Source organism: Cherax quadricarinatus, chromosome 84 (assembly GCF_038502225.1).
Source record: "Cherax quadricarinatus isolate ZL_2023a chromosome 84, ASM3850222v1, whole genome shotgun sequence".
Taxonomy (NCBI): Eukaryota; Metazoa; Arthropoda; class Malacostraca; order Decapoda; family Parastacidae; genus Cherax; species Cherax quadricarinatus.
Genome location: NC_091375.1, coordinates 15,911,876 through 15,935,422, shown reverse-complemented (window position 1 = coordinate 15,935,422; position 23,547 = coordinate 15,911,876). Strand labels below are relative to the sequence as shown.

The 23,547-nt window shown below is 37.5% G+C and overlaps 1 protein-coding gene across 16 annotated transcripts in view; it reads left to right on the top strand.

Annotated features, from left to right (window-relative positions):
- tweek (transmembrane protein KIAA1109 homolog tweek) overlaps positions 1–23,401 on the top strand; it is a 120,554-nt gene extending 97,153 nt beyond the window's left edge. For 15 of the 16 annotated variants that reach the window (XM_070103214.1, XM_070103213.1, XM_070103217.1 and 12 more), the window contains exons 68-83: positions 330–459; positions 1,868–1,957; positions 2,068–2,387; positions 2,640–2,865; positions 3,608–3,789; positions 4,759–4,990; positions 6,616–6,773; positions 8,591–8,780; positions 9,559–9,782; positions 10,623–10,892; positions 13,875–14,057; positions 15,120–15,299; positions 15,710–15,843; positions 16,537–16,554; positions 16,899–17,038; positions 18,749–23,401. In XM_070103214.1, coding sequence (XP_069959315.1) covers positions 330–459; positions 1,868–1,957; positions 2,068–2,387; positions 2,640–2,865; positions 3,608–3,789; positions 4,759–4,990; positions 6,616–6,773; positions 8,591–8,780; positions 9,559–9,782; positions 10,623–10,892; positions 13,875–14,057; positions 15,120–15,299; positions 15,710–15,843; positions 16,537–16,554; positions 16,899–17,038; positions 18,749–18,947 — 2,876 coding nt within the window. In that variant the 3' untranslated portion in view covers positions 18,948–23,401. The remainder of the gene's footprint in view (positions 1–329; positions 460–1,867; positions 1,958–2,067; positions 2,388–2,639; positions 2,866–3,607; positions 3,790–4,758; positions 4,991–6,615; positions 6,774–8,590; positions 8,781–9,558; positions 9,783–10,622; positions 10,893–13,874; positions 14,058–15,119; positions 15,300–15,709; positions 15,844–16,536; positions 16,555–16,898; positions 17,039–18,748) is intronic. The other variant, XM_070103210.1, reaches the window with a different exon arrangement.
- The last annotated feature ends 146 nt before the right edge of the window (positions 23,402–23,547 follow it).

Here is a 23,547-nt window from a genome sequence, read left to right as displayed (position 1 = left end):
ACGAGAGCACCCTTCCCCCAATGCCATGAGCTGCTACTTTCTTCAACAGTCTTTGGTGCTGAACTCTATCAAATGCCTTACTAAAATCTAAGTAAATAATATCAAATTCTTTATCGTGGTCAACAGCCTCAAAAGCTTTACTGAAGAAAGTTAATAAATTAGTTAGACAAGACCGGCCTCTTGTGAATCCATGCTGAGTATCATTAATCAAGCTATGCTTATCGAGATGGCTTCTTATAATAGGTGCACTGTTAAAAATTACTGTGTATCAACTGGGGTTTTTTATGAGCATTTCTTTGTATAGTAGTAATGGTTGTTCTACTTTACAGAAAGAGAGTCAGTATTCAACGTGGACGTAGATACTTCAGTAGTTGCTGGTGGCAGCGGTGTGCCTTATGTTTACGCATCTTTTCCCGTGGACGTTGTTGTTTACTTCCATATGCAGCCTTCAACCATAAGGTGAGAAATCTTGAAATAAAAAAATGCATACATATGTCTTCAACATAATATAGCACATGAAGGCTGGGTAGTTTGTACAGATGTTCCTTTAGGCAATTCAGAGGCCGCATTGGACACAACCTTTTCAGTGGCTGTCACGTAAACCTACGTCATTGATGCCAGGACCCCTTACATAGATCTACACCCAAATTCTAATGGCTTTAGATTTGGCAGGAGAGGCCTCGTAGGTGTACATAATAGAAAATGGGTCTGCGTGGTCTGTGCTCAGTATGCAAAAAATGAGGGGCCCCTGTAGTGCAATGTGAAAACACTGTTTAGTACACCTTGTTCACCATGGAGTGTGGACGAAAAGGCTGCCCTCCCAGGCAAACTGAAAGAGCTTTATAACCTATTGATAGTTCCAACAATGATAATTATGAAACTGATGATGAGTTCTTTGGTTTTGAACACATAATGAACAAAAGTACCATTCAAGGCACTGGAAATGTCACTGAAAGATGATAATTGAATACCTTCTTGTGTGAAGTTTGGTGATCACTTCCTAATAACCCTTCCCGCTACAGATATGAAGAAATGGGCTCAGAAGTGATGTTATGTCTGTGTACACACAATAAGGCACCAAGCAAAGGGCAGACACACATTTTGTGTAGAGATGTGTAAAACATAGCTGTGTATAGAGAAGTGTTTCAAGGACTTCCACAGACTGTAACAGCACTAGGAACATGTCTAGTGCTTGTATATATGTGCATAAATGTTTAAAAAGTAATAATATGAAACATGTACCTGTGTGTGTGTTGTTGTTGTGTAAACTATGTGCTGATGACATTATTCATGTGGGTATTGTGCTGCATACATGCTCATGATATGGGTCTCATGCGCCACATTAATCACTGGAAAATGTAAAGAATTAGAAAACCCCAGAAAAGTGTACAAATAATAATGTGGAGCACACAACAATCACCAATGTTGCTATCAGCAGATCATTGATTTTCAACTCCACACCTCTTTTATCTCAGTAAGTACTGATGGGAAATTTGTTATTTTTGTCTTATTACCACCAGGAAAATGAACTCTTTTAATCTATAATTTTTTTTAAATTTCAGCTGAGAGCAATTTAAATTCTTGGAATCTGGACATTGAAAGGGTTGAAAATAAGGATTTAAAGGAACTGGAGAATTATGGCTCTTTTATCCTCTTCATTCTATCTAAAAATGCAGCAGCACTGTACCCTCAACAATCATCAAATCTATTATTGTTGAAAATACTGTACTGTAATGTTAAATTACAAATTAAGCAGTGCATATTGCTATGATCATTTTCTTTTAGCCGCAGCAGGTGTTAAATATCTATAATGTCTGGCTATACTGTACTACAAAATGTCAGATAGTGTAATGCATGTTTGTTACAGGTTCTCATGCCAGCCAGTCTCACGTGTGGAGTGTCTGCTGCAGTTACCCTCTCTCAACCTTGTCTTCTCATCCAAGAGAGCAGATGATGGGTGAGATTTTTATAATTATTTTGCTACTTTCTGTAAGTTATTTCATAAATAATTTTAGCTATTTTCCTTAGGACTATTGTCTTTCAAGGACCCTATTCAACTGTCAACAGATCAATGCCAGACTTAGCAAGTAAGCTACCAGCAACTATTGGAGGATTGAGCGTAACTGGTGTCCTGGAAGACTTCTCACTTTACGTCTTCCACCCTTATGGCGGAAAACAACGCGGCTCTTCAGCAGCTCCGTATTTGGCAACCTCGCCTCTGGCAGCACTCACAGACAGTGAACGGAAGGACTCTCTCAGTGTCATGGTGGAATTTGTTAAGTTTCACATCTCTAGGTCACGTAAAATCAACTTTAAACCAGAACTGAGCACAAAACTGAAAACCTCCAATATTGCAGACTCAGCTAAAGCCATCATAAGGTTCTCCAGTAAGTCATATGTCATGCTTTTATATGCATTATTTTACTTGGAGACAGCAGTACCTTTCCCTCTTTATACATTTTTACACATTTCATCTTCAGGCTAAGAGCTATTTAGCCTACCTCTAGATTTATTTTTTTAATGAAGAATTGTCTCTGTTCCCTTCATACTAAGATGACTGTGATAGCTTAGGTTTACCATTGTTGCCAGATGTTGTTTGCATTTCTACTTTGTAGTAAATAGAAATGTTATGCCCACAGCCATTGTGGACATAGGAGCTGCACACTTCAAATATGACATGCGAAGACTGACAGAAATTCTAGCCTTTCCCCGAGCCTGGTACAGGCGATCAATTGTGAGGCGACTGTTTTTAGGAGACTTCACAGGTGGTGCCATGTCAAGTGAGTGGGATGAAGTGAGTCCTGCAGCTTCCTCAGGAGAGTCCCCTCCCAGTCACAATATATCAACCAAGCGTCACTCCTCAAGGTTTGTCACTCCTTGGCATCTTATTTTATACATTTCAGTCAGTTTCACTTATAATACATTGTTCGTTCATGTAAAAAACATGCTTTTGCTTACCTACTGTAAGGTTTTTATACTACCTGTATAGTATATGTATCTGTATGTATATGTGTAGTATATGTATATGTTATTTTCTTATAGTTGGACTTGAGTCCTGGAAATGGGAAGTACAATGCCTGCACTTTAAAGGAGGGGTTTGGGATATTGGCAGTTTGGAGGGATATGTTGTGTATCTTTATACGTATATGCTTCTAAACTGTTGTATTCTGAGCACCTCTGCAAAAGCAGTGATAATGTGTTGAGTGTGTTGAATGATGATGAAAGTATTTTCTTTTTTGGGATTTTCTTTCTTTTTTGGGTCACCCTGCCTCGGTGGGAGACGACCAACTTGTTGAAAAAAAAAAAAAAAAGTATATGTATAGTACAGTGGACCCCCGCTTAACGATCACCTCCCAATGCGACCAATTATGTAAGTGCGTTTGTACGTGTATGTTTGGGGGTCTGAAATGGACTAATCTACTTCACAATATTCCTTATGGGAACAAATTCGGTCAGTACTGGCACCTGAACATACTTCTGGAGTGAAAAAATGTCGTTAACCGGGGGTCCACAGTATATGTATATGTATAGTATAACTAGAAATGTAGTAAGATTGATATACACAATAAATCATGTCAGGTTAACATGCAGTCTCTTCTTTTCTTAGTTCAGTAGAGGGTATTGACACCAGTCGGCGGGAGAATGGCAGCATTGATAGCAGTGGCAGTCGGTCAACACCTACCACATCACAGCCTTTAGGTACTGCTGGTGCTGGCAGTCGGGCACGCGATAAACTCCGACTTAATTTTGATTCTGGCGTCAATATCAGGAAAAGTCCAAAACTAGCAGGTAATATATTTTAAATACAGCATTTTCACTTTACTATCTCCATAATTAGCTTTATTAATTTTAAACTGTGTAGGTTAAGTGAGGTTCATCAGGAAACAGGACAAGTGTTTTCTGATGTGGGTCTTAGTCAGATGATGACCCACCATTGGAGCAATTGGTCATCTAACCGAGGCCTTCTGCTGGCTTACAGGTCAACCCCTTTAAAAATTATGGTTATAGTTATAACCCTTTTTTTTATAAACTGTGTAGTATTAATTTTGATTATATAATGTTTAGACATCAGACATAGATTATGAGAGATTAAGCCATACCTGTGACATACCTACACCCATACCTGTGACATACCTCTCCCTATGCCTATGACATACCTACACCCATACCTGTGACATACCTCTCCCTATATCTGTGACATACTTACACCCATACCTTCGATATACCTCTCCCTATACCTATGACATACCTCTCCCTATACCTCTGACATACTTACACCCATACCTTTGACATACCTCTCCCTATACCTGTGACATACTTACACCCATACCTTTGACATACCTCTCCCTATACCTGTGATATACTACACCCATACCTTCGACATACCTCTCCCTATACCTCTGACATACCTCTCCCTATACCTCTGACATACCTCTCCCTATACCTCTGACATACCTCTCCCTATACCTCTGACATACCTCTCCCTATACCTCTGACATACCTCTCCCTATACCTGTGACATACCTCCATCCATACCTGTGACATACCTCTCCCTATACCTGTGACATACCTCCACCCATACCAGAACATTGTGTTTGCTCTTCAATATCTAAGTCTTAATTCTGTTATAGGCTCAGTTTTACTTACATATTAACATGTTTGTGCAGGTTCCAAAGAAATTTATCACTTCATTTAGGATTTATGCAGATATGTATCTATAATCTGTATCTTATTTAAGAATGTGTGTGTAATATTCAGGCAGGAAAACAGAGGGTATCAGCGAAGAGGAAATTGATGGCTTTAGTTTACCTGGCGGCTCACTAGATGCAGCTGAAACTTCTGCTTGTGGTACAGCAAGTGAAACAGAGATAGCAGGGACCACTCAAGCCACAAACAAGGCTGGCTCATGGGAAACTCTGGTGCTCTTTGCTGTCAACTTCACTCGTCTCAGCGTGCAGATGAACATGGGCAACGTGATGGGCAATGTTGTGTATGTGTTACAGTATTGTTGTTGCTGTTTTTCTGCCTCAGTTTACAAGCATCTTTGTAGCATACAGTAATGGAATTTTTTTTAACACAGCCATTTTCAAGTAAGGGAGAACGATCAAAAAAAACACATTCACCCTCAGTCTCTCTCTCTTTTTCTCCTTTGTGAGCATGTTAGATAGGAGTGAATGGAGACGAATGGTTTTTGGGACTTGACAAGCTGTTGGAGTGTGAGCAGGGTAATATTTTGTGAAGGGTTCAGGGAAACCGGTTAGTTGGACTTGAGTCTTTGAGGTGGGAAGTACAATGCCTGCACTTTAAAGGAGAGGTTTGGGATATTGGCTGTGTGTAGTGACATCAGAAGTGTCGTATCTGAGAGCCTCTGGAAAGGCAGTGATTGTGTGTAAGTGTTTTTTTATTTTTTTGGGTCACCGTACCTCAGTGGGAGATGGCTGATGTGTTGAAAAAAAAATTAAAAAATGAAGTGTAATTCCAAAAAACTAATTTAAATACAATGATATAATTTACATGTAGTGAAACAATAATAATAAGTTTTAAGAAATGTATCAAGGATTGAGAAAAGGGAACTGTGTATCTCAAGCTTTTGTATATTGGTAATGTGGGTCTTAAATGGCACTATTGATCATATTGTATTGTATATCACAAATGTGTTTGTGATTGATTTAACATAGTTAAAACCACAGTCAGTGGGAACATAAATGCAGATAGTAAAATACCATACACATTATACAGAGGTGCTCTGCTGAGAAGGACTAAGTGCAGTCTACTCATCTCTAATGGCAGGGTGACCCAAAAAGGAAAACACATTCATCATTCATACAATTACCATCTTGCCAAAAGTGTGTTGACATTACAGATTACCTTCTGACTGCAACATCTCCACCCCACCTTCATAGTGCAGACACTGCACTTTCCACCTCCAGGATTCAAGTCCAGCTAACCAGTTTTCCTGAATTCCTTCATAAAAGTTTACCTGCTCACATTTCAACAACACTTGTCTCCATTATTCCTTTTTAAAATGCTCGCACAAACCTACTGGATATTTAGGCTCCTAAAACTCAAAGCTTCTGTACCCCCTCCTCCCAGTCTTCCTTGGGTTGACCTCTATCTCTCCTACCTTCCACCTCAGATTTATACACCCTCTTTCTCTCCTCCTTCTCTAAATGCCCAAACCTCAGCAACCCCTCCTTGGTGACCTCACACCATCTTAATTTCTACACTCTGAACCCTCTACTGTACATATATTTACACAACACATTGATCTTAAACATAATATCTTCACTATTTCTAGTCTCCTCATTGTAATTTTCAAAACCTGTGCCTGACACCAATGCAAGTGTTGGTACCACTATACATATATGTACTCTGCTACATTCTCCTTTTTGCCTTCATACATAAACTTCTTTTGTTCCACAGATGCCTGAACACACCACCTATCTTTCCTCTGTAATATAATTTGATGTAGATTTGACAAAATATAATATGATTTAAAAGTACAGTAAATTATACATAAAAATAAGGTAATTAATAAACAAACAGGAAGTTTATATTCAAGAACTAATATATTTAAGCATTCATCTGTATGGTAATTAATTTTGTTTTTTCCAGTTGGACAACCAAAGACTTCAAGGCCAATGGGAGACTATCAATTGGAAGCACAGGTCACAAGAACATGTACATTGGTCTTGGTCTGGGAGGGTCTGGTCTCGATGCCAAGGGAGGCATTGTGGGTGGCACCATTGAACTTTCAGAAATAAACATGTATTGTAAGTTGATTTGATGTGCCATGTTTTAAACTATTTTTGCTATATTGTACTTCATGTTTTTCATTTTTATATGAACTTCTTAATGTAGTTTGGGTCTTCGACATGAGTCCATACTAATGAAAAGTTTTTTAATCATATGGCATCATTATAAACTGTTTAGGTAATATTAAGATTAAGTAGCTTATGTGCCTGCCACATTTTATGGTCAGTGATTTTCAGTAGTGGGCATGCAGTACGCTCCAATTCCTTTCCAAATTATGAATTATAGCCACAGCATTATAACAACCATCCTTCAACAGTGCCCATGTATGCATACCTCTGTGTTTATTTTATTTTATTAACACACTGGCCGATTCCCACCAAGGCAGGGTGGCCCGAAAAAGAAAAACTTTCACCATCATTCACTCCATCACTGTCTTGCCAGAAGGGTGCTTTACACTACAGTTTTTAAACTGTAACATTAACACCCCTCTTTGTGTCCATACTTAACTTGCACAAACAATCAGTCAGCAGGCTGTTGTATTTTATGGACACATTTCTTGCAGCATTATCCATGGAGGCAATAAGAGGATCATATGAGAGTATAATGGTACCAATGCTCTTTTATGGGTACAGAAATAACCCTTTTATGGGTACAGAAATAACCCGCACATAAAAGAGAGAAGCTTACAACGACGTTTCGGTCCGACTTGGACCATTGACAAAGTCACACTAACCAGAGGTGGAGCAGGACGGCTATATATAGGCAGGAAGAGGTGGTGGTAGTAGTAGTACAAGAATTGTATATAATACCGACAAGATGAAATTAAGACACATGCACAACACCCGGTCATCCCCATCGTAGACATTTCGCCATCCAGCCAGCCACTGGATGGCGAAACGTCCACAACAAAGACAACCAGACGCCGCACATGTGTCTTAATTTCATCAGTAGTTGTAGTAGTAGAAGATGTAGTAGTAGAAGTGGGAAATAAGGAAGACGAGCCAGTCAAATACAAAGGAAGGGGAGCACTGCAAGAGAGCTAGATGCCCACAGAGGGAGAGCAAGCGCACAGAGGTGCGTGAAAGGGGAAGTGGTTATTTATTGTTATCTCTTTTATGGGTGTGAAGCATGGGTGGTGATTGAGGTGAAGGTCTTGTTAACCATGGCTGTAGAAGATAAAGATGGGTGTCTTGTGAGGTTGGAGTTGAAAGAATTGTAAGGTACTTTAATGTACCTTTTGTAGTGAATAGTTTCACATTGCCTGTGCAGATTTACATGAAGATGATCATAATTTTATGTTCAGGCATCATAGTTCAAGTTTTAGCTGGTCATGTTTGGAGCAGATGTTATTCTTCCTGTGGAAAGGAGCTCTGACTCTCAGGGAACACTGGTGAATAGTATTTATGTAGGAGTGGTTGGTGCAGTGAGTGATGCTGTTGGTAATATTTTAAACAATTTTGCTATAATGCTGAAACAGGTAGAAGAGAAACTATCTACCCTTAGCAGCAAACTGTGAGGCCCTGTTGTCTTCTCAATTTTTTGTTGACCTGAGGAAGAGAATTGACGAAACAAAATGGGAGGAAGAGGTGCACTCTCCAAAAGCACTTGACATTAGGATTAACACTCATGGATTGAACCAAAACCTATTGTTCCTTGGAGAGTGCTGCAACTTTTCACTTGATGATCATCCAGGTTCCTCTTAACATCAGGATATTAGTAGTGCTATATTCTCTAATGTAAAACAATTTGTGCACTGTCTGACTGCTTATTGTCTCCTTAATTTACATAGAAAAAGACTTTGCAGATAATTGAAAGCGCTGTTCTTATTCTTCAGTAAAAATTCATGAAGACCCAGGCACTGAGCCAGACCACACTATTGGAGTGAAATTATTTGCATCACAGTCACGCCTAGACTACATGGGAACAAGTGTTCTAATGGGCAGGGTGTCATCCTTCGGTGTTACATTGCGAGACGAGTGGAAACTTAAGCAGTGTGCCGACAGTGATGAAGATACTACACGCAGGTATGTTACATGCAGCCATTTTTGTATTATTGGGTGTAGACAATTAGGAATTATCATCAGAGACTTTCAGCAAGAGTTAAAGAGAAACCAGCTTTGACAAGACACTGAGGAAGCTCAGTCACTGATGCAAAAGTGCAACTGCATTTATGTTGGAAAATATGGAGCAAGAAATGAATAAGCAGTTATACATCATAAAGTATAATCTGTATGTTGGAAGGTGTTGTTATCTTTTATCATTGTGAGAAGTGGAAGCTAAGTGAGGATGCCAGCAAATTTAAAATTGGTGATTGGTGACGAAACCTTTAATGACATAATTATTCTTAAAATGTTAACATACAGTGTTAGCCATTTGCTTACTATTTATTTAGCACTATATTAAAAGTAGAATCCTAGATGAGGATAAGAACTAAGCTTTAAGGAGGAGAGACTGATTTTCCTATGTGTAAGCATCCTTTGGTATTTTTTTAACGTATTACCCAGTAGCTGTTTACCACTGAAGTTGGAGGATGTAGAGAAGGAAACACAAACACTGTCATTCTTTAACTGCCTTTTCACAAGTCTTCATTAAGGGATAAACCGTTCAGCAAAGGGGCTCTGGTGCTAGTGAAGTGCTCTCGATCCAGAGAATTGGAACTACCCTCCTATTCCTTAGAATGACTCCCATGCCCCTGTCTCCATCTGATCCTTATGGATTTATTTCTTTACCCCCATCCTCCCATTTCCATGAATGTATTGATTAAAAAATAAAACTATAAAGAGGGCTACTTGGTGCCAACAGAGGTGCTACTATATTCATCCTGGGAGACCTAGAGTGGGACCAACTGCAACTCATCATCAGCAAGTCCACTACTGCTGACCTTCTTAAGATGCATCACAAGCTTGATGAGTTCTTCTCGCAGCAATTCAAATCGAGTAAGAGGGTCTTCTCTTCCCTCCAGCCCACCAGGCATAAATCTTCTGTCAAACAAAGACCCAAAGATGGAAACCGCAAACTGGCTAGTGGTAAGATCATTTTGATATTTCCTTAAGGTTGCCTAAAATACTCTGCATAACAGTGGGCTTTCTGCATGCACACCTAAATGTCACTCATCTCTGTACAAACATTGTATCATGCTGAAAAATATTTTTATTATTATTTAATATATGTTAATGGAATTGTGGTGTGAGTTGAGGAAGCCGTGTTCAGCTTGCCCTGTTATTTTTATATAGCCGGGCTTGAGTCCTGGAAATGGGAAGTACAATACCTACACCTTAAAGGAAACGTTTGGGATATTGGCTGTTTGGAGGGATATGTTGTGTATCATTTTACGTATATGATTCTAAACTGTTGTATTCTGAGCACCTCTGCAAAAACAGTGATTATGTGTGAGTGTGGTGAAAGTGCTGAATGATGATGAAAGTATTTTCTTTTTGGGTCACCCTGCAACAGCATCAACATATGTTAGTCAGAAGGCAGATGGCATTTAAGGGTGGCAAAAGAGAAAGTTTATTTTAACTTTACACATAAATGACTTTGACTGTGTGTTCTTAATTTTATTAGTTGGTAGCTGTGAGTTATGGGTACTTTAATAACAGTAATATTAATAATAATTTATTTCAGCATGATACAAAGGAGAATGACATTTGGGTGTACCTGCTGAAAGCCCCTGTTTATACAGAGCTTTAGTACAGCAATAACAATAAAGTGTAAATTTAGGAGTTTACAATGAATACAAGAGAATTGAATATTCTAATTGTTCATGTTATATGGCTTTAATAAGTTTAATTGAGAGGGATTACAGGTTTAATTATTTATCCTACAATGTGCTGATTTATATTTTTCAATAATTACTGTTATTGCAGTCTTGGGTGTTGCATCAGGCCAGGATGCTCGTCACCACCGTCACTGGCAGGGTGTACTGTACCGTGTGTCTGGGCTGCGGCTCACCACTCTGCCACTGCCCCTGCCAGACTCAGGAACTGTCTTGGGTGGTTCACTGGAGCTTCATGGCAAAACCATATCTCTGGCATGTTTCCATGGTGTGAATTTCAGAAGTAAATCCTGGGCACTGTTCAGTCTTCAGGAACCATACATTAACTTCACCTCAGAAGTACAAGAAGTGCCAGGAGACCGTAAGTTGTACTCTAGGGCGTCACTGACTTCCATATCTATGCAGATATTACCAAATATAATGAGCTGCTAAATAGGAAATACCTAGGTAATAGGTTGGTAGACAGCAACCACCCAGGGAAGTACTACCATCCTGCCAAGTGAGTGTGAAACAGAAACCTATAATTGTTTAACATGATGATAGGATTGCTGGTTTTTGTATCATACAAACACATTGGATAACAGGTATATCTTGCTACTTGTACTTGCATTTAGATCACGCTACCCATGCATACATACACCCCTTTAGGTTTTCTTCTATTTTCTTAATAGTTCTCGTTCTTCTTTATTTCCTCTTATCTCCATAGGGAAGTGGAACAAAATTCTTCCTCTGTAAGCCATGCATGTCATAAGGGAAGTAAAAGGACACAAGTGCAACTAATGTGACATTTTATTGTGGCAACGTTTCGCTCTCCAGGAGCTTTGTCAAGCCAATACAAACAATACATGGACACAGAGGGTATATAAAGGCTCAAAGTGAGGTGCAATACTAGTGAGGTACCATTTCGATGTTCACTAGTGGTGGTAGTAGTGACAATATGGTAGTCTAGCAATTAATTCATACATGAGTAAAAGGATATAAAAGCTATTACTTGGGTAACAAAAATAGGTTGGACAAATATAGACTGGGTAGAGAAGGCCTTTTTCAGTGTTCACTCTCTGTAATGTGTTTTGTGTAGTAAAACAGGAGAGACTATGTGATGGCAGGGTTTACTGTTTTCAGGAGGATTCTCGCTAAGACTTCGGAGAGTTACATTTTCCTTCCTTTTTCATCAAAGACTGCAAGAAAAGAGCTCTTCAGATCATTAATTCTCCACACACCAACACCACTCCCAACAAAGTTATAATTCTTCCCAACAGCCAGGTTGCACTGAACGTTTCTAAAGTACTTTCACAAGCTAACACCAGAGTCGCCATCGCTTCTAGCACTTTAATAAAGGATGTAACCAGGACAAAATCAAAGCACCACGAACTAGTCAATGCAGGGGTTTACACTATACCCTGTGACAAGATTTATGTAGGTGAAACAGCAAGAAACCTCAACACCCTCCTCAATGAACACATTTACGCATGTAGGAACGATAACTTGAACAACGCCTGTGTACAACACCGAAATTCCACCAATCATCTCATGAAATTCAGGGACGCCCAATTAGTGATCAAAGAAACTAATTTCCGCAGACGCAAGTGCCTCGAATCAGCACTGATCGCTGTTTCGAATACAATTAAACAAAACAACAGCAGCTTCACCATCTCTGAAGTCTTAGCGAGAATCCTCCTGAAAACAGTAAACCCTGCCATCACATAGTCTCTCCTGTTATACTACACAAAGCACATTACAGAGAGTGAACACTGAAAAAGGCCTTCCCTTCCAGTCTATATTTGTTCAACCTATTTTTATGTTACCCAAGTAATAGCTTTTATATCCTTTTCTCATGTACGAATTAATTGCTCTACCATATTGTCACTACTACTACTACCACTAGTGAACATCGAAATGGTACCTCACTAGTATTGCACCTCACTCTGAGCCTTTATATACCCTCTGTGTCCATATATTGTTTGTATCAGCTTGACAAAGCTCCTGGAGAGCGAAACGTTGCCACAATAAAATGTCACATTAGTTACACCTGTGTCCTTTTACTTTACATATTGTCGGTAATTCTACCAACATTATTACATGTCATTAGGGGCTACTAAAATACTGGGAGCAAGGGGCTAGTAACTCCTTCTCCGGTATAAATTACTAAATTTTAAAGAGAAACTTTCATTTTTTTTTTGTCACCCTGCCTCGGTGTGATACGATTGGTTTGTTGAAAAAAAAAAAATAGGGTATTGTATACAAGTTCAGACACAAACGATTTTTATAAAACAAAGTGCAAATACAGTAAAGTCTGCGTTACACACTGGATGAAATAACCCCTATGCAAGAATAAGTGTACAGTAAACCCTCAGTATAATGGACTAATAGGGGGTTATTCTCTTGAGTGTCTGTTAAATCAGAACAGTATAAAAAATAGCAGAAAAAGCACATACGTACTCTACTGTATACCCATTATAGTATCTTACACACAATATAGAGTACAGTAGGACCCCCGTATCCATGGGGGATACATTCTAAGGACCTGCCATGGATACCGAAACTGTTGATAGTAGCATACCCAATATATAAGTCTTATACATACTTATTATGAAGTTTAACTGCTAAATTATTCACACTTTTTCACTGATGGAAAGCTCTTCACAGTTTCCCTTAGGCTTTGAAGAACTGCCAGCTTTTCTACCATTTTTATGCAAAATTAAGGGGTATTTTTGGGCCACAGTCAACTGTGGATACCAGATCAGTGGAGTATAGGGGTCTACGGTACTCCCTGGAATGCAGGCTAGAAAGATGCCTCATAATCTACACTTAGAAAATCTCCTAGAGGGACTGGTCCTAAATCTTCACACAAAAATCACTCCCTACTTAAGCAAAAGACTAGGCAGACAGTGCAACATTTTCCCCAGTGAAAAGCAGGGTTGCCATGAGTACACTAAGAAAACACAATATCTGGGGCCCAAGACTGTTCAGCAGCTCCCGTCATACATTAGGGAAATAACCAATAGACTCTTGGCTTTCTTCAAGAGGGAACTGGACAGATACCTTAAGTCAGTACCTGATGAGCTGGATTGTGGTTAATACATTGGATTGCATGCATCCAGCAGTAACAGCTTGGTTGACCAGGCTCTGATTCATCAGGAGACCTGGGCTGTGAGGCGCTGACCCCTGGAACAACCTCCAGGTAGTAGATTTTATCCTTTATTTCAAAAGCCTTGTTATATTGAGGGCTTGCTGTTTGGTACTGTAGAAATGTACATTTAGAAATACTACCTATAGTGTGTTGGTAAAAAGTTTGCAGAGCATTAGTGTTGACATTAATAGTTTTGTTTTGCTCCCTGTATAGCTCCACGTGACACACACATTGTGCAGAACCTGACCTTCAGCTTGGGAGTGATGGAGCAGACTCATGCACAACATGTCTCTATGGCCACTGTCTGCAGGATCACCAGGAACATGGTCTTTCCTCCACAGTTCCGCACAATACAAGAATGGTTTCACTATGCCTTTTGTACCTCTGAACTTGATAGTAAGTCTTGTGTGTTCCTTCTTTTATGTTTATCTGAGTTATGTTATTAAATAAATGGCTTCACTTTGTTGTCTGTCAAAAGTGACTTGATTTTGAGGGATTTTCTACCCTCCTACTCTTGCCTGAAGTCAAAATTCCTTGTTGACTTCATTATCAGTCAAGCTGTTGTTGCTAGTACCTAGCAGGTCTGCATAACCATCACAATCTGGTTGATCTAACACTGCGATGAAATTGATCCAGGTTCCTCTTAAATAGTATGATAGTGGGAACAATGAAAACTTACCTATACATGAGGTTGGAGTCATTCTATTACTATCAGGTGAGTAATGCTGCCAAGAGGTAGCATTACTTTAAGGAGTTTAAAAGTATATAAGTTTTTAACATATTCAAGAATATACACATACACATTTAACACAGTTGTGTTTTGTGAAAAATGTGGTACATGTACGAGAGCTTAGCAGTGTATGAAATACAGGAAGAGGAAGAGAGCATTTACTTTCTAAGATTATTTTATAATTTTTTATGTATTGTGAGATAAAGTATACTGTATAGTAGGTGCTCCTTGACTTACAATGGGGTTGCATTCCAGTGAACCCATCGTAAGTTGAATATGAATGCTCTAACAAGTAAATAAATAATTAGTGGTATTGAATAAGTAGATAAACAAATAGTTATTGTGACTAACCAGATACCAGTAATGAAAAGTTAATAAATGAATACAAGTCTATTCCATTTCTAAATTTAAAAAGAGAAACTTTTCTTTTTTGGGTCGCCCTGCCTTGATGGGATATGGCCAGTTTATTGAAAAAAAGGGTATCTTATCAATAAATGTACAATACTGAATGTGTATCACTGTTGCACCATCATGAAGTCAGAATGTCATAAGTCGAACCATCATAAAGCGAGGAGCATCTGTAATAGGATGGGAAACTGTAATACCTCCCCTTAGTCATACCTTATAATTTTTTATTATAAAGTAGAAATATCTGATGATTTTGTATACCACTGCCATTTTTGTACTCTGTATTTCTCAGCCACATCTAAACTCTGATCTGTTGGCAGATGTGGACCGATTTCCATCCTTGGATCGCAGTGACAGCTTACCATCATCAGATGGCAAGCGGACATCAACACGCTTGCAGGACCACAACCACTCTTCAGAAACTATCTTTGCCTTACCTTCTATGCAGATTCATCTGAACACCAAACATCTACAGACAGCAAATACACCAGACTTCATGGGTAGATAAATTTCATGTGGTTACTAGTTATATGAAGTAGCAAAGAGAAACATAATCAGTATTACACACTGCACGTGGCTTCCTTGCACCTTGTTCACATCTTTGGCTTCTTAAAATTTGCTTTGCATGAAATATTTTGCAACCCTGAAATTTTTGAGACATTCAAAAATAAGGCTCACATGATTCATTTGAAAGTTAAGAGGTAGGACCAAGAGCCAGAGTTCATCCCCTGCAAGCTCAAATATCAAGAGGTAATTATAAACAGGTAGTTACATACTAGTAGCAGATAGTAAACTAAGATTGTGAGAATAAGTTGCTCTTAAATTGTAGCTTCTGCTTTCAGTGAATTTGTAATTTCAGTTTCATTACAGATTAAGAAAAGAATTATTAATGGCATTTTATGATCAACAGATGACAAGCCAAAAGTGGAGTGTTCACTTGTGACAGAATTCCAGGATCACATATTTGTTGCAGTTGATGCTGAGAATTTCTTCTTCCTTCATGATCTGATTGCTTCCTATGTGAAGGACACAAAGGAGAAGATGGTAAATTCCAGAATTCTTATAGATGGTATTAATAAGCAATTACTATATATATATGAGGTTGGAGGGAGGGGGTAAAGGAGGTTTTGTGGGTGAGGGGCTTGGACTTCCAGCAAGTGTGTTAGATAGGAGTGAATAGAGACAAATAGTTTGTGGAACCAGACGAGCTGTTGGAGTGTGAGCAGGGTAATATTTTGTGAAGGGATTCAAGGAAACTGGTTAGCCGGACTTGAATCCTGGAAATATGAAGTACAATGCCTGCGCTTTAAAGGAGGGGTTTGGAGGTTGACTTTTAAACTATCGTATCTGAATGCCTCTGCAAAGTCAGTGATTATGTATGAGTGAGGTAAAAGTATTGAATGATCATGAAAGTATTTTTCTCTTTGGGTCACTCTTCCTCAGTGGGAGATGACTGACATGTTGAAAAAAAAAACTTGAGATACCTTCTTTGATAATCTTAATACAATCCAACCTCATATATCATGTTGTTTAAGCTAGTTGTATAACATATGCAATATTCTGATGCACTATGTTTTGTTACCTACCGATATATAGGATTAAGTGTTTAAAATCAGGGTTTGTCAATTTTTGAATAATAGTACAGGAATTTATGTTAATTTTATAAATTCTAAATTGGCTTTTAAATTTGAGTAATAATTTATAAATTAATTATATCTGTTTTGCTGCATTATTCAGGCCAGGAAAACAAAAGGGGTGAGTGTATCAAGTATATTTTCATATTTATGCTCTTCACACATGGTCATTACTTGAAAATTTTACTCTGTGTATATACACTATTTTGTCTTGTATCTTCAGGAGTTTGATTCCTATATATTCTATGTTTGGAACTCTACTCCAACCAAAAAGCTAAAAATAATTATCAAATATGTTGTCTGCTACCATCACGTGACTACACTTAAACTTATATTTACAAAGCCTCAACATTGAACTTGATATCCCTGTGTTGAACCACTGATTACAAGCATGAGAGACACTCAGTTCTGTTCGGTTATCCCAAACTAAGGAACAAAAGTTGGAATGATTAATGAATATTTCAGGCTGGTGCTGATAATGAGAATAATAAAGAAAGTGGAGATAAGAAACCCAAGGTGGTCCGGGTCAATGAACCAACACAGTTGCTTCAACAAGATTATCGAGAATTCACTTGCCCCACCTGGCATTTGGAACCGACTGTAAGGTTAGTAACTGGCTTAGCGTTTGTAATGCGATGTCATCGTGGCTTAAAGTTTTTTCAGTTTTGTATCTGTTCCTTAATAATATACCACCACCCAGTTTTCCACAATGTGTAGTTATTTTGTTAAATATTGATATTTCACCCAGTCACAGACTTTAGAGAAAAAATCTTCATTTAAGAAAACTCCAGTCAGGGTAAAATGTTATAAGGCAGTCTCCCTTCTCCCATTTTGATGGTTTTCTGAAAGTTGTCAGTCTCAGCAGTTGTGCTCATTCTCCATAAACCTCAGCTTTCCAGTTTTTGACACATCATATCCTGTATTATAGTAAGTTGCTCTTGCCAGTAGAACATTCAGTTTACAGTAATTTGTCATCTGTATAGGCTGGGTCGACATTCACATTCATGTATTGTACAGTAAAACATGTAGATATATACATTTTTCTGTAGACTTAAATTTTTATTTACTGCTACTTGCATCTATACATACTCTCACCTGCCAGAGACATCTGTACCATATCCACACAAATCTAGCCTTATGTCAATTTGTTCAGTGTAAAGCAAATTATTGTTCTGTGCAGTATAATTTAAATAGGCATATCCAGTGTAACTTGTAGATTTTAGTGTATTACTGTTTTAAATGTTGCCTAGGTCATTTAAGTTTTGATTCCAGGAGTAATGTTTAATATTAGTTCTTAAGGTGATTTGGCAAGGTACTGTTGTTTACTTTCTCTTAGATCCCAGGGTGCTACACTTTTTGAGAGTTGCTAATAGTATTATTCAGAGGGCTGAGTAGGGGTTGTTGAGGTGGTTTGGTAATTCAGAGAGGATGGAGCAAAAATATAAATAAATCTGCAGTGGAGGAAAGGATGGAGGGAGGGGGGTAAAACAAGTTTTGTGTGCAAGGAACTTGGACATACAGCAGGCATGTGTGAGCCTGTTAGATAGGAGTGGAGACTAATGGTTTTTGGGACCTGACGTGTTGTTGGAGTGTGATATTTTGTGAAAGGATTCAGGGAAACCGGTTAGCTGGACTAGAGTCCTGGAGGTGGGAAGTACAAGTCGTGCACTTTAAGGAAGGGTTTGGGGGTAACATCCAAAAAAGAAACACTTTCACTTCTCTGCAGAGGTGCCCAGATACGACAGTCTTGTCGTATCTGGGCACCTCTGCAGAGAAGTGATTGTGTAAGTGTTTCTTTTTTGGGTCACCCTGCCAGCATGTTAAAAAAAAATTAATTGTAATTTAAACAAATTGAAAAAAATTTAGTCTATTTATAAGTGCTTATAGAGAACAGTGTAAACAGCTGTGGCAACATAATCGTAGCCACTAGTATAACGAAGCTTCTTGACCTCATGTGTATTAACGGCCTCCATGCATAATCTTACTAATGTTGTAATTTTTAAGCCTGTAAGGTGTCTTAATGCCTTTCATAACTGGTTTCCATATTTATTGGGAAGTGCTAAACCCATAAGGGTCATACAGCATCTGCGGGAGTGGTAGGTAATCAGATTCAATCCAGTTAAATGGAGGGCAATTCCAGTTCTTTGGATCAAGAGCCCTTCACTTGTATCAAGGCACAGGTTTTCATAAAAAGAAGTAACCGTGCAGCAGCTGAATCTTTCTTGTAAAAGCTCACTTCTGTTAGCATGGAACTTCATCTTAAACAGTTTTTTCACAATCATTTTTGACTTTTCTAATTATCAATACTTTTGCAGGCTTTTGTCTTGGGCTACCAAGAATTTAGAGCCATATGGTGTGGACTATATTCTCCAGAAGCTTGGGTTCAGTCATGCTAGAACTACAATTCCAAAATGGCTTCAACGAGGATGTATGGACCCTTTAGACAAGGTTTTGTCCTTGCTGATGTTTCGTATGATAGCTGCCATATATGACCATGACAGTGCCAATAGGTAATAGATAGATTTTACATAAGTGACAAATATGGAGAATGTGCTATTTAGTGAAGATTTAGAAAACATTTCTGGAGGATCTTATGGCTAAGTCACCTGCTGCATTGCCTAAGCTCAAGGCCTCAAACTTAATCGATTGTAAGCATTGTAGTGAAAAATGTTTAAGCAATCTGAATAGGCCTTTTAGTGTTGGTTGGTGTTAAGAAATATGATATATTGGGCATAGAGTATATTATTGTACTCTATTTCCAGGTTTAGATAAATGTTGAGAGGCTGCACAGAAGTGTCAATGTTGCTAGGAAAGTAATTATTAAAATGTGGGAATTCAGTGCTTTTGTTTTAATAGTGTATGTGCTCTTTAATATATAAATACCAAAGCAGGTCAACAAAGTATATAGTGTAGCTTGCCTACCTATGACATATTTCTAGTCAATCTGATAATGTTTATAGAAATTAGATTGAATTATAATATAAGAATTGTTTTAGAAAACATTTCAGGTATGTAAACCTATTTCTAATGTCTGTGCCATATGTGTAACATTGTTGCAGGTATAATCATACCTCTAGATCTGTAGTACAAGAAAAATATTCATCAGAGGGGAGATTGTTTAATGGGATCAACATTGACTTGTACCTCCAGAGAGATGAATATTTTCTTTAAATCACCTTGAATAGGAGGATATTGGCAAAGAGGTAATATTTTCTTTTAGACAGTCTGTTTTATAGGTAAGCAAGAACATAAGTATATGGTCACATTAATGTAATGAACCAGTTGTACTGGTAAGTTTATTTTTTAAAAATTTTCCTTTACCATAAAACATGCCTTATATATTTTGACACATTTCAGGTCTACAGTTTTTTAAATGTCATGCTTTTTGCTGTGTCTTTTCATTTTAAATAATGAGAGTATATAGTGTGTTTTTAATTTTCTGTAAACTGCATTAAGAGAAACTTTATACAGAGGAGCTCCATTAAGAATTGTCAAATATTTTACTTATCATTCCATTGTTTTGTAACCATTATTATTTAAATACATTTTCAAAGTTATATTTATAATAAAAATATTTTTAATTTTTATCAAAGTTTGGTGTAAACTCATGGCTAGACAGAATGAGTTCAAGTTCTGACTGGACAAGCTTCCCTCTTATGGCCAGACAGGTTGATAATAGGCATCCAGCTTATATCTAGATGGGCTGAGAGTGAGCAACCAGCTGAAGAGGCCTACGAGTGCCAAATACTTTTAATGATACATATTGGTATATCGTGAAAATTATATTGAGTAGCATAAAGATTTTAAATAGTCTTTATAAACGGTAATATAATTTCATTTAAAAAAAAACAAGCATTTATATATTTTAAATTACAGTCCCCCATCCCTGTGGGCCAGCATTGTTTGGAATTTCAGAATGAAGGTATCTAGGACAGCACCCCATAATCAAATATTAACAGTGCAGCGAAAACATATGAATACTCACTCTAAGTAGAATAATTAAGGACTACAAATAGAGTAATATATTGATAAATGAAATTGTAGACCAAAACATAATTCTCAAGAATGTCCTTGTGGCTTAGCACTTCTTTTTGATTATAATAATAATCTCAAGACTGTCTTATTAACAGGTTTCTCTCTGAGTACCTTGTGGCTTAGCACTTTATTATTATAATCACAAAAATTCTGATTAAATTCCCATAATGCAATTCACCTTGTTCAAGGCCATCAATTGTTTGGGTACATTTATTCTGTTAGTAGGTTGGATTTGTGAAGGACCTGCTAAGTATGGGCCAGCTGCAGTGTTCCTCCTTTCTTATTTTGAGTGGAACAGTCTGCCTAATATAGTTACTGAGGCAGGTTCATTCTTTTAACAGAATATTTGCTAAACCGTTTTTAATACTACTCAAGAAATGAGCTTTGATAATTCTATTTACTCAAATGAGAAGGGTGGGACTTGCACATGCGTGTTTATCAAACCCAGGAAGTGGCACCTCCAAAGAAAATTTCAATTTTTAAAACTTTTCCAATTCCAGATAAAGGGATGGGGACTATTAATAAAAAGAAAAGTGCTAAACACACATGGGTCAACCTTTTAATATAATGGCCAATTGAGAACTAGTCCACTTTTAACTATTATATTATTTCAGGCACTTTGCTACCTCTTGCCTACATGAGATGTTTAATTTTTATTATATAATCTCTTGATAAATAAAGAATACTGTTTCAGGTTAAAGTCTGTACAACAGAATATTATTTTTTAAAGTTTCAAGGTCCATTAAACAGGTTAGATTGACAGTAAAATAAATCTTACAATAATTCACTTTATTATTTATGAGACAATTACTGCACAGTTTTTGCTATACAGATGGTAAACAATTATATATTTTTATTTTTTCAACAAGTTGGCCGTCTCCCACCGAGGCAGGGTGACCCAAAAAAGAAAGAATATCCCCAAAAAGAAAATACTTTCATCATTCAACACTTTCACCACACTCACACATTATCACCGTTTTTTCAGAGGTGCTCAGAATACAACAGTTTAGAAGCATATACGTATAAAGATACACAACATATCCCTCCAAACTGCCAATATCCCAAACCCCCTCCTTTAAAGTGCAGGCACTGTACTTCCCATTTCCAGGACTCAAGTCCGACTATATGAAAATAAATAATTTTTATACCTTCAAGTATAAAATACATTACAGAGGTACTGAGAAACTTAAAAGTCATCTCTTGTAAAACTCCCCTATATAGTGCAATTTTTTATAAATACAAAAGAAAAGTTCATCCAAAATTGAATAGGTCTTCAATCATATTATATAGAGTAGCTGTATAAGAGACTTTACTATGACAAAAAAAAAAAATCCAAACAGTAACTCTCTTGCCATTATATAACTAGTATGCCTAGTCAATTCTATCTGGCTCATCTGTAAATAAATTTTCATTTGACAAGTGAAAAGAAGCGCTAAGCCACAAGGGCTATACAGCTGACAAGTGAATAAATATAGTAAAATGACTCATTTTTGTCAACACAATGAATATCTATTTTGTCAACTTCCATTTAACTTAATAGTTTCCCATTCCTCCAGATATTGTATAGCCCCCGTCTCCTCCCAATGAATATAATACAATGGTACCTTGAGTTTTGAATAGCTCCCAACTCAAATAATTATTCAGGTATATTTTTGGGGTCAAACAGACTAATCTAATTTATACTATTCCTTATGGGAACAAATTCATTCGGTAATGGTGCACTAACAACCTTCTGGAATGAATTAAGATTATAACTTGAGGTACCATTGTACTCACAAAATTATAATATCATGATTGCAAACAAATCACTGAACAGGTGGGACTCTAACCCATGGCAAGCAAGTACCACAACACGCAGGGAAGTGCGTTTTAGGACTTGCACGTCTTGGTTCAAGCCCCACCTCTTTCGTAATTTACCAATATTTTGGCTGACATTCATATCCCATTTACTGTTGATAAACAGCATGTACTGCTATTCACTGGGACTGCTCATGACCTAACAGATCAATAAAAATTTAATTGGTATATAAGTGCCATATTTAGAATTGAAGATGTGTGACCTTGACACTTTTCATGCTTTCCCATGAGTATCCAGTAACCCAGTGCAAATGAAAAGGTGTCGAGAGTTAAAACCCAATGCAATGCATTTACATCTTTATCAAATACATAACAGATATGAGAAACAAAGGCTTTTAAAGTCACATACTTATGTGTGAAATGTTGACAGGAGGCCCACCGACTCTTGCTTGGTTTACACGTACCTAAAAATTATGAAAAATGACCAACAATCATGAGAAAACATTTTTAGCATGATACAAGGCTATTTTCTCTTGTCTGTTTCTTCCCTGTCCGAGGCACCTTTTACTGTACAGCACATTTATCTTATAACCCCCCCCCCCAACCATCTATGAAAGCTGTGTACATAGGATTTTTTCATGTTTGTGGACAGAAATTGATCCAACAAACTGTGTCATCATGACTGTTTTCCATTTTGAGAGTTTTTTCGCCCCCAAAAAATCCCTGAACTATAGTTCACCATTTTCGGTGGATTTTCAAAATTCATACTCGGCGTACTATTTTTTTTGCTCATTCAGAATACACACTTAAAAATATAAAACGAGATAATTTTAGCATCATACGAGACTAATTTCAATGGAGAAAGCTAAAGCCAACAATCATCGGCCATTACACTAATCAACACCATCAAGCATAACAATGGTATGTTATGTACTAATGGGTGTATACATTGTATTAAAACACTGTAAACAGGAAGGCATCCTGCAGTACTCTATATCTGCTCAAGTTGCTTTACACCTAAGCATGTGATTTTGCTCCTTGTAGACTTATATAAGCCACTGTCTTTTATATCTGCTATATACTTGATTAAGCCCAATCTTGGATGATAGGTTATACAAATAAAGAACTACACTGCATTCGAGTCTTTTTCGCCCATAATGTAGTATTGGTTTCAAAGACAATTGACTATACAAGGGTCATTTAAGGCTGCACATAACCTGCTCACTTCTAGTGAAGAATATTTGTCTCTAAAACAGGAACCAAAATAAAATTTCTGTGTATA